The following is a 12072-nucleotide window of genomic DNA, read 5'->3' as shown; positions in this document are numbered from 1 at the left end:
AATACAAAGTTATTGGTGACATGATACAAAGTAAATGCATGGAGTAGGTGGGAGATGACAGCTGAAGTAAGTCTGAAAGAGATGCGTTTCGAGACCCTTCCGGAATGTCGAGAGGGATTCAGCAGTTCTGAGTGACGGGGGGGGGGGGGGGGGGACAGGCTGCCCTGCGCTTGTCGCCTCAGAAAACGACGGGGGCAGGGGGGATGCAGCGGCAGGCACGGACGGACCCACGCAGCCACCGCACCGTGAATCAAAACCAAACTCAAGTTCATTAACGTCCTGTCATTCCTTGGTCTCTCACAGCGCTCTATAAATACTTCCCTTGAGTGTTTTTCCCAAGATTTGTTTCTCTCCCTCCTTTTTTTTTTTTTTTTTTTTTTTTTGCACTTGAAAATGCTGCTGCGTCTTCCAGCTTTCTGATGTGGCTCTTTATTTTGTACATTTGCTCAAACCGCACAATGGTGGCTCTTGAATATTAAAACTTTCTCAAGGATCACAAAAAGTTTTGAAGTTTTAATAGGAGGCGCTAAATAAAACTTCCCTTTGAGCTAACTGCTATTTAATGTGAGGCTGGGCTAGTTCTACTTAAGTTGCAACTTTTCCCCCCCTTTTTTTTTTTTCTCAGTAAATTGAGAAATTAGTTTTGAGGTTTTGCAAAAATTCCTGGTATCCCTGACCATAACTGCGCCTCTGTAAACATTGTTACAAGGTACAACACGAGCGCAGACGGTTCCCGAGGTGTGACTCACGACAACAGTGTTAAAAACACCAGGCAGACTAAGGTAAAAAATATGTGCCTTAGCCCATAAGAAGTTGCAGTTTACAAGTTTTTATTGTTGTAAACAGTCTTTCGGCCCACTGTCTCCCTGCAACAGCGTTCTACGCACGCCGAGTCCTGGATAGACGTGCAGGTACATGAACTTTTTTGCGCTGATGGAGGTATGAATGAATGAATGAATGAATGAATGAATGAATGAATGAAACTTTACTGTATGGTGATGGGCTGCGGCCGAGATACGATGCAGTAGGAGGCACGGTGCTTAGAGCCGCTGCCTTTGGAAGCCAAGGATATGGGTTTGAATCCCAGCTCCAGCTATAATAGTGTCAAAGCGAGGTGCTTACCCTGATCTGCACCACTAAAAGTTACCTGGCTGTACAAAAGGAGAAATTATCGCAAGCATCTTAATGTTGTCAGTTGCTTTGGAGAAAAGAGTCCTGTAAATGAAATATAGGGCAATAACTGGTCCAAAAGCACTTGTCTGCGCTCCTGGTGAGGGCTCACGAACAAGCGATCCTCAGAGCGCCTCTGGGGTTCCCGGCAGGATCCCGAGCGCAGGGCCCCCGCGAGGTTCCCTCTGCTCGGCCCACCCGGGCCACATCTCTGCCCAGCATCTCACAGTGCGTTTTGTTGTTATCTCTAGAATTGGCACACTTCTCCCCACCTCTCTTCCTACCTCATTTTTCTCCGACAGCTCGTTCTCCAACCGCACGATCAATCTTTCCATTTCTCTTTTTCAGATGAGCACGACCACAACCACGGCCTCGGAACGCGGAAGCAGTTCAAAGGTGTAAGGAGGCGGTAAAATCCAGCGATTTGGCTCCTGTTGGACCGCGCTGTCACTCAGTTAAGGCCTCTAAATTGCTTACACTCCCTTGTGTTTAATCAGCGCTTCGAAAGTTAGCTTGTACCCCTGGCCTTTAAGTCACTGCTAACCGTAAGTATCAGCTCAGCAACACTGTAGCCCTGCGACACACACACACACACACACACACACACACACACACACACACTCTGCTGTCTGGCAGAATGGTCTTGATTGCTGTTACTAGAAAGCAAGGCGCCACCTGCTGGCCACTGTTATTACTGCAGCCTCTGCATGGACTCAGCTGTTGCTTTTATTCATAAACTGCAGTTTGTACATGAGCGAACAGCAGCATGGGGGCACCTTGTGAAATAAATGTTCGTTCACGTCACGACTGATACATAAATAATCTACGATCACAGCAGCTTACAACGCAACGTCAGCCTTTACAACAGGGTGTCCGATACACAACGGCGACGCTGTTAATACGCTATAAATACGATTAAGGTGTTTGTAGTTTTTTGGAGTGCCAACTTGACTTGAACGCTCACGCGACCTGCATCAAAGCTGAGTTTCTTCCTAAAATTTCAGATTTGATAACAAAAGTTCTGTATGGATTGGGAGGGGGCGGAGTCAAGTATAGTTATTACCGAGTCACAATTCTAACGGCATGATTGTAACGCACAAAGCATGTTAATACCTCGCATATTAACACTCTCTCTATGGGGAACGCATATGTTCCGTGCGGAATGACTTTGTGCTACTCGCTCAAGTGCTGTACATCTGCGGACGACGCTTGGACACGCTTAGCTATTGCGGCAACAAGAGTGAAGTCACCATCTTAACACTCTCAGCATCACCTCTGAAGGCCAGCGTGAAATCCCAAAAGGGTGGTAGCGCGCAGGCCTGTGTGAGGGGTCCCGAGGTGACCCAGGGTGCACTGCACATACACAAATACTTGTAATTTAAGGTGCATGTACAGTGCCAAAAAATCCATCGGCTCTCATCCCTGGCAGGAGCTGCTGTGGAAAAAAATATGGCACAAAAATGGAATAAAATACAAAGAAGACCTATTGAAAATTACTCTGCTCTCATTGTTTTTAAGAGAAAAATGGAGTTTAAGAGGATCTTTGATGTATATCGCACGAGGAAAGCGGGCCCTGTGACTAGGATTAGAGCAGCATTAAGTCGAAGCAGAAGGCACTCTGGCAGCGGGGCTTTCATGGGCCTGTCTGATGTGGTTTCGGGGGGATGGGAGTGGCGTGTGGCGTCAGGGGGACAGAGGCGTTCTGAGGAGAGGCTGGGTGGCGACAGGGACATGGGACGGGGAGGGTGAGAGGGGCCCACCCTCCTTCCCGCTCCCCACAGGGCTGCTCGACGCCGGCAGCCTGAGCCAGCTGTCCCATCTGCAGCGTGCCGTCAGAGGGGGCACCCTCGCAGCCGTCTGTCATTTCAACAGCTGGAATGAAGGTGTTTTCACGTCTGAGGTGGTACACCGCTCTGCAGTACACTGCTGGGTTAAACCCCTGTGGGGTCACAGCCCATGGTGGGTATCACTTGAACACTGATAGAACTTTGAAAGAAAGTCTGCTTTCTACAGTCATCTGCAAGACTCCATGTGCCCGATCAATAACTTTTCTGCGACGTTTAATACCCTCGTGTGTGTGTGTGTGTGCGCGTGTGTGCATGTCTGCAGAGGTCTCTCACACTCATTCGTGCGTCCCCTGTTCTCAGCGATATACCAGTATACCGCCAGGAGCCCAAATCCCCCAAACGTTCCCAAAAACCCAAACGAGAGATTATCAGTTGTAAGCGGATGCTAACGTGGCGATACAAGGTTTTTTTTTTTTTTCTTTTTTTTTTTTTCAGAGCTTCGCCGCAAAGATCAACCCCCTGGAGCTTCCGCTCTTATAAACGCAACAAACCTCAAGGATCCTGTTAGTCATCAAAACGTGCGCTGACAGATCGGTCGGCTGATGCCGCTACTAAGAAAGAGCAGGCTGGACGAGAGGTCATAGAAATAATTACTGTAAACGGACGCATGGATACCATGGAGGCCGGAGCTGTCACACGCACGCAAATTCCCTCGTGATCCACTTGTGAAACACCAGGAACGTGCACTAAGCGTGAGCACAGCTTCGTACGTAACTAGAAGCTGCACGTCTCGTCGGACACGGGTTCTACTGACAACCGATGCTCGCCTCGGAGCCCCCCCGCCACCTCGGACGATGAGCTATGGAGCTGGCTTCCTGCGAGCAGCGGGGAGGATCCGGGTCGTACCTGTTGCGTGCAGGTACGGGGTGGGGGGGGCAGGCTCCCACTACACCTACCTCTCCCATTCACTCAGCTTCACCGTGTCTCACTCCCCCTCAAAGGTTCGCTCCTTTCACCCGCTCGTACTCCCCCGGCCTACCTGCCCTCCTTGCTCTCACCTGCACGGGAAAATAGCGCAAAGGCTGCCGTTTGGATGGAGACACTTGGCAACCTAGATAATAAAAATTCCGCAAGGATAAGCGAACGTGAAACAATAAATTCTACAGAATAAGATTCAGAAAATGATAAACTTTAAGATTTGTACCTACGCTTACGTTTATTCATCTAGCTGACTCCGTGACCCCGACCGGGACAAGGAGCTAAGGAAAATGAATGGACGACGTTTTATATCCGGCTCCTCCGACACAAGGCAAAGGAAGGCAATAATGTCCGTGCTGTTTAGCAATATACAAAAAAAGCCGCAGAAGACATTCCCTCAAGCGGTGCGGTGTCATATCGCCTACCCCATCCCACATGGGCTGGGAGCCTTTTCTAGGTCTATACCATACACAGCTGTTGCTTTAAAAAGGCCCAGGCAGATTAACATGGCTGTCCACGTAGGTTTGCACTTCTTTGCAGATAAAAGGTTAAATTGGTTTGGTCCCCGTTCGTTGGTCGAGGAAACCAGCTGCGTCCAGCTGCGGAAAAAGCCCGAACGACCGGATTCTTCCAGCATTTGGTGCCAGCAAGCGATTGCAATCGAAAGTATCCGCCACCCAAGCGCGATGACAGAAAACCACAGGCAATGTGCTGCAGGGGTTCAGTATGGCACACACCTCTGTTTCGCACCCCACCATCCATGCGCACCTACATTAAAAAAAAAAAAAAAAAAAAAACCACAGAAACACTCGCTGCACAGGAAGCAAACCGCTCTTGGCTCAGAGCACAGCACCTGCCGGTCCCCCAGGGAGGTGTCGCTGCCGAAGGCGCGTGCGCCGACACACCTATCTGGCTGACCATCGGAGCGCGATCTGCGAGATGAAGCGCGTACACACACACACACTTGTACGTGATGCTCAGGGCCACCGACTCGTTGCGTATCACCCCAATCTACCACTTCTGCCTCTCCAGTGAAGCTGGCCAGATGCTGTTTGCAGAAGACAGAGAGAGAGAGAGAGTTCATTCGTCTGTCCGCGATGCAGCCACAACCCCCTCCCCCCACCATTCGGACCTCACTTCCTCCACCTAGAACTGCTCTAAAGCCATCGGGCCTGTCCACCCCCCTCCCCTGGCCCGACACGTCCTGCGAGGAGCGTCGAAGGAGCTGAACAAACCCTGGTGCCCCAGACCTCGGCCTCCCGGTCCAGCAGCCTAGCTCTTCGGTTCCACCACGGGGACAGTCCTTGCCCCCGTCCCCCCAGCGTGCCCTGCCCGATGTGACCCCCCCTCCACACACACACACACACACACACACGGTCCTCCCCGTGGACTCTGCCCACTGCGACAGCACCGTGCCAGAGAGAGACACACAGCCAGACCCACAGCTGGCCTGCAGCTGTACACAAAGGCTGGGGTTTGGAAATCAATGAAGGAGAAAGAAGAAAAAAGGGTGGGGGGCGACTTACACTGGCACTTGAAAAAAGAAAACATGGATTAAGACTTAACGAAAGTGAGCGAGGGCGAGAGAAGAGAGAAAACCGAAAGGCGACACGTACATAACAATGTTCGAGGAAAACACGGGCCGGCGCGCAGTCAGTTTCCCTGACGGCGAACGTGAGCAAATTCATACTGAGATCCATAACCCGCATCTAGGAGCGGCAGGGAGGACGTGACGCAAGGCTCTTCCGGTGTGGGGCAAGCCTTGTGACACCTTCGACTCCGCTTTCCGCGACATTCCGGTTGCCCCTTAGTGCCTTCGGGACCTCTGATCCCTCAGCCGGGAGCACCGGGTCCGCCGCGCCGACCCCCTGCAGTCCACCTCCCGTAACAAGCGACGGAGGGAGTCCGCGGTGGTCCGCGCGGCCGGGACCGTTCCGAGCGTTTTATTCGAAACACATCAGCGACGAGAGACACGTTGCTCATTCATCTTGCGCTCCACAGGGAAGAAAGGAACAGATGAGAGCTCTCCCATCCCAGCAACGAGATGTTCTAATCGTTTCTATTTTTTTTTTTTTGTTGCTTTGTCAGCGAGAGCCAAGTTCGCTTCGCTTTATCTGCGAACGTGCGAGGCCGCGCCGTGTCCAACGCATTCTCCCTCTCCTCCGTAATGCGCCGCCAACTCGGAGGCCTCCGAAGACAAAAGTCAAGCAGAGACACCGCAGCGGGGATGTGCGCGCTACCACGGGACGCTCTACTCGACGTTTACTTCCACGCGCCGCTCGCCGTCGCTTTTGTGACCCTACAGGAAAATATGCGAGAAATGTGTTTTTCATTCAGGCTGGAATGATGAAAGCCCCAAAACTCGTTTTACAGTTTGATGGAGATTTCGGTTCACAAACAATCAAGCAAGTCCCATCGGCTCTGTACGCGAGAATACAAGTCGAAGCAGAACCAATGCGTCAGCGAAATATCAACAGTTCAGGAGGTGGTTATTATTATTATATTTTCCATTATGATCAGTAGTAGTAATATTAAGATGATGCATCAAAGGGGGCCTCCATTGTCTAGTTTGCTCCACATTAAGAGCGCATAACTATCAGTACACTCTTGAATTGTAAGCATTTTCAAACAAGTATGAGAGCGATGAAAAGAACTAGTTTACTCCTCTTGCTCTCCCTCTCTCTCTCTCTCTCTCTCTCTCTCTCTATATATATATATATATATATACATATACTGTATATATGCACACATATATATAATGGGCTTGTATTAGCTTATCAGATTTAGCAACCTGTAAAGGCTAATGATGATCCTTTACTGATAAGGTGAAAGAGAACTCAACCACCACAGACACCAAGTAACTGTTTTATGTTTCTCAAGCCCAGTTACTGTTCATCTGACCATGTGGTACCAGAGAGACTTGAGTTACTCCGGTTACCTTTGCAAGAGCAATCCAGATGTTTAATATATTTATATTAGGCGAACTATTGTAGATGAAATAAATACCTGATGCGGGCTCAATGTAGAGCTGTACAGCAAATGTTGTCACATGTGTTCATGCAAAACATTTTCTGCTGCGTTCTGGCAGATTGCAAAGTTCTGTCCTCAAATCGGTGACTCGAGAGACTTCAGTTTAGCTGCAGATGTGAAGGATCCTTTTCCCTTCGTGCCTCTGGTCTGCTGAGCAGCACATGTGCGACGGGGAGGCGATGCTCCGACCGCAGCCAAAACGCTGGTTGACACGGAGGGGTACCAGCGAGAGCTCACTGGTGCCCTTTTTTTCCGCTTCGAGAGGGGCTCTCGCCCTGGTGCGAGCCTGCTGAGCGCATCACCTCGTTTCAGCCTCAAAATGAGGAAACACTGAAAGCAGTAAATTGCAGAGCACACACGCTCTGCGTTTATGTGCGAGTTCCTCTACCTCTCGTCTTCTCTGCTGTGTCTAGACAACGAAAACTAGAGCCGGCTTATCGACAAAAAAAAAAAAAAAGAACTACTGATCCAATTCATACAGAAAGTTAATTCTTATAGTCATACGGTTATCTATTGACTAACAAATGTTAGATTCAGACCTGAAACGACACTACTTACTTACGAAAAAATCCCTTACTTTGCCATTTCCTACATCTGTCAGGCCTTAAAGGTTTGCTTCGAGAGAGGGCCCAGAATCAAAGTAGCATTAAACATTCAGGAGTTGATGAAATCGTGAGAAAGAAAAAAACGACTGCAGTGCAAATATCCATAGTGTATAAAGCAGGAAAAAATAGCAGATAAATGAATTAGTTCACTTTTAATGATAACTGCAGTTATCTGTGTAGGCGCACTATACAGCTGTGTTTCAACTGGAGAAATGTCTCAGCCCTTGGAATTACTTTTTCCACTTTTTCTTTCATTATGCAGCTCACAGATGTGCTTCTTTACGCCGAAATGTAAAAAAATAGCACCGAAGGCGTGAATATGTCCATTTATACATCACCACCTGTTGGAAACAAAATCCATGGACCGCCCTCTCACCTGGAGCGCTCTGCTGGATCTGGGTGCGAATGGAGGACAAATTTAAGAGAGGACTAGGCGGACCAGACTAGATGACACGAAAAGAGCTGTGTTCTCAGTTGGTCTGTGTAATACAAGTTTGGTAAAGTAATTCACAGATGAATTAACGCTCTTTCTCAAGACAATTTAGCAGCAGACTCAAAGGAGCCGCTTGAAACACTCGATGTCCATGATGTCGCTTCCTCACACGCTGCCCATGAGCGCAATATGAATGTGTCAGAATCAGATGATCGTGTCACATGCTGTTTTTTTTTTTTTTATACAGTTTACCTCAGTGAGTATTTAACATAACAAACGTTTCTTAAACTGCAGGTTGCTGCTGCTGTAGCGGGCCGCATAAATCACATATATATATTTTTTTTAAATTAAGCATTACAATGACTTTAGACAATAAAGCGCAGACTAAATGTATGGTGATAATTAAAAACTAACTCAACTGATCCTCCGCAGCAAAAATACTCTCCCACCAGCACACGCCTAGAGAACACAATAAATAAATTAATAAAAAAAAAAGAAAGAAAATATACAGGCACTGATTTCAGAAGCGTTTGAGTGCGCAACAAAACAGAAAAGCGTGCCAACATCAAAAGGAGAGCAGAGAGAGAGGATGTCCCACATGTGTGGGCTTCGACCTCATACTCGTAGCTCAGCAGAAAGCGCCTTTTCATCATCACAGCATCCCACCTGATTTGCAGTATTCGATGACGAGGCTTTCGCGGCACTCAGTTCTGGTAAGATGAGGCAGCGAAGTGACCCACGCGTTTCTTCTGTTCTTGCGTGTCGGCCGCGCGAGCGCCGCGTGCACGCGCCGACCTTACAACAGAGTGCGTGACCGCGCGACTCTCCGACCGAACTTCGGCTCCGCGACACGCGCTGCGAGGCGCGGCGTGTTACCGCGCGACTCGGTTCGAAACTACTGCGCGCACGGTCACGACGCGCGAGTCAAACGTGGACGTCCGTCGCAGCTCGCCGCGTGTGGCGAAATAATCCATGAAACAAAAAAAAGAAAAAAAACAAAAAAAAAAAAACACGGTATCGCTCGAGTCGATTCGGTCCACGTAGAGAAAATACAGAAAAGTTCAGTCCACCGGCCGCGACCGCACAGAGCAGATCAGATCCTCACCTTCGCAACAGCTGAAGTTCACCCCTCAATTATTGTTATTACCCGTTACTTGGTTCATACCTTTACACAGTCGAGTTACACCGATTTGCACCTTAAACAGCACGGAATTCTTACTACCGCATCAGTTCAGAGCAGGACCTCGATCAACAGCAGTGGGATTCGAGCCCATCGATCCGTCCGAGCCGGGAAGCTTCGGGCGGGCGGGCGGGCGGTCTATCTGTATGTCTTACCTTGGTTCCTCCTCGGGTTCGCCTGTTTCCTGCGCTTGCCCCGGCTCTCCTCGGCCATCGTGGCCCTGCTGCTGCGCGTCCCGGAGGCTCCCGCTGCGGTGCACGGCTGTGGGGAGGCGCGGGATAGCGGTCCACATGGCAGCCGCCCACCGGGTGAGCGCGAGAGTCCCGCGGCAGCCCGGCGCGCAGCGCAGCGCAACGCAGCGCTCGAGGACAAAGTGATGTCACGCCGTGTCACTGGGGGGTTGGTCCTGCCCTCACTTTTAGCCCGGCGCTCACTTGTAGTACCGTAGTCATCACTTCCAGCAGCACGCTCATCGATCCTACACCCTTCGTTCGCTTCTCCATGAGTACTCCTCGCTCCATCTCAAGTCCTCACTTCTAGCAGTCATCGTCGTCGCCAGTCCGCACTTGTGACTTGAGTGACTTGCACCGGAGTCCTCGCTTCCCGCGCACGAGTCACTCAGCAGCACCTCGCTGTACCCCCAGCACTCGGTCGGCGAGCCTCGGGGTGACAACCGCCGGCTCACAATGCCAACGCCTCGTTGTGTGAAAGAATATGTGTGAATGAATGTGTGCGGCCAGTTAAAATGAATTTACATGATGATGATGATGATGATGATGATGATGCGGGGGTGTTGCGACTCCTCAGGATTATTGGCATTTGCGCTTCTTTATAACTTTCCTTCCACTTTCACTCCCACGCAGTTCCGTGAAACAGACCACTGGGGTAAACGCGGTAAATGCAGATACTCAGTTTGAAAATACTAGGAATGTATGATGGTTTCGCAAACGAAATGTACTTCTGTATTTTTTTTTGCTTTCTTGCCTTTCCACACTTGTTTCTTCTGTGACTGCATTACAAAAAAAAATAAAAATAAAAAAAAAAGAATAAAAAGCACAGCAGGTTCCTACCCGAGCAACTTTTTAAAATACTTCACATTTCTATGATAATAATTAGATGGGCACCTCAGTCAGTCAGTTTCATCATGCCGTCTTTCGACCCCGTGTGCACCTTAAATCTAGACATGAATCAACAGTAAATTAGGGTTCATTAAGAAGAATTTGAATTATAAACCAGTATTCCAACGCGCAACTAGTATATGAACTTCACATCTGTGGCGTAAAAGTGTCTCGTTGCCAGGCGGCCCGAAGCGATTTCGGACGCGTCATTCTTGAGAAGGAAACGTATCTCGTGACTCGAAGCAGAGCTCGCGACGCAGCGCGCGCGCGGAAGCACGCCCGCGAGAGCACTTCGTTTTCTTCTCTTTTTTTTTTTTCTTTTTTCTTCTTCTTCTTTTTTTTTGTGACGCGGGAGCTCGCGCCATGGGCACCCGACCGCGCCGTACGACTTGAGCCGAGGGGCCAGAACTCTCTCGCACCTGCGGCCGCCCCCACCGCCTCCGTAGGAAGCGCTCAATACACACCCGTTTGTTTCTCGGAGTCCGTCCTAATCTGTTTAGCAAGTGAAAAAAAGAAAACTCCCTCAGACACAATAAGAGCCCGATCGACCCCCTGCCCCCCCCCCCCATGTCACTGTGCGCTCACTGCGTTGTCTCGGGTTGTACAGTAACAGTTCATTCCGCCTCAAATTTTGAATCAAAGTATGGGAGGGAGCCCTAGGGATGGTCATTTTCCTCGTATACATTATTAAAATACACTCATAAAATTAATACATGATTATGCTTTGCACACCATTTTCTTCTACGCAACATATGGAATTGGTCATTACTCACATTTTATGTCACATGACAAAGATTGCTTCACATTATTAAATAACCATTTCGGGGTAAAACCAAGGGACACGTAGTACTGCACTTTGAAGCAGCGCTGGTGCGACAGGTGCATAACAGCTTATTCAGCTTACAGAAAAAAAACCACACGAATAGCCGACCCTCACTGACTCTACAACTACTAAGAATAAAAGCAACAATCAACAACGACATGCAAAGTTGATGAAAAAGTCCCAATTTCTGCCTGCTGTGTGTGAGTTAATTCTTATTGAAAAGCAGTATTTTGTCCCGTTCAGCACTTGGAAGAACATCTTTGTAGTTCCTGACTGTTTTAGGAAAAAATGCTGTAATGCGGCACTAATTGACATCATGAGCATGATTGCTTGGAAAAGAATAAGAGGTGAAATCCAAGTTTGTAGTAAAGCAGTCATTTGCAATCAGAGGTCTTTTGTTTAGTTTACCATCAGTATACACACAGTAAAATTATTACCGTGACTATCCTAGGAGGTACCGATATTAATTTTCTTGCACTGTTGTAATCATTTGGTAAGAGTGAAATAGAGGCTGTTTTCCCCCTACTTTAAATAAATTATATAACGTAAAACGTGGAATTGCAAGACCCCGAGTGGACCATCCAAGATTTTTAGATGAGATATTTCAGAGTTTGCAGCTGCTGGATATGAAATACAGAGGCTGACCTCTCAGCTCGGTTGAATCAAACCCTTGCTTTTAAAATTCATGCAGGCTTGATCGTCACAGCAGCGATTAAGAAAAGATTACAGCAGTAGTTGGGCAAGTTTGAAAAGATGAACGAGAAATTACGTATAAGAACGCGTAACTTTTTTCCCTGAAAAGGCCGAACTCAGAAAAGTACTGCGTGACATTTCCTTCCGCTGCCCGAAGCACAGTTGCTCAGCGTCTTTCAGGGGAATGTAAATGTAGGTACCCATGTGGAGAGAGAAAGGGACAGAGGGGTCACAGATCTTTTGTCCACATGAGGA

At 48.6% G+C, this 12072-nt stretch overlaps 1 protein-coding gene across 4 annotated transcripts in view; it reads right to left on the bottom strand.

Moving 5' to 3' along the window:
- The window catches only part of LOC108928357 (zinc finger E-box-binding homeobox 2), a 32624-nt gene extending 22992 nt beyond the window's left edge, over positions 1–9632 (bottom strand). For 3 of the 4 annotated variants that reach the window (XM_029247755.1, XM_029247756.1, XM_029247759.1), the window contains exon 1: positions 9339–9539. In XM_029247755.1, coding sequence (XP_029103588.1) covers positions 9339–9396 — 58 coding nt within the window. In that variant the 5' untranslated portion in view covers positions 9397–9539. Of the gene's footprint in view, positions 1–9338 lie in introns of all 4 variants that reach the window. The other variant, XM_029247758.1, reaches the window with a different exon arrangement.
- Positions 9633–12072: the final 2440 nt, after the last annotated feature.

The sequence above is a fragment of the Scleropages formosus genome, chromosome 22 (genome assembly GCF_900964775.1).
Source record: "Scleropages formosus chromosome 22, fSclFor1.1, whole genome shotgun sequence".
NCBI lineage: Eukaryota > Metazoa > Chordata > Actinopteri > Osteoglossiformes > Osteoglossidae > Scleropages > Scleropages formosus.
The sequence above is the reverse complement of the archived record's forward strand: the minus strand, read 5'-3'. Positions and strand labels throughout refer to the sequence as shown.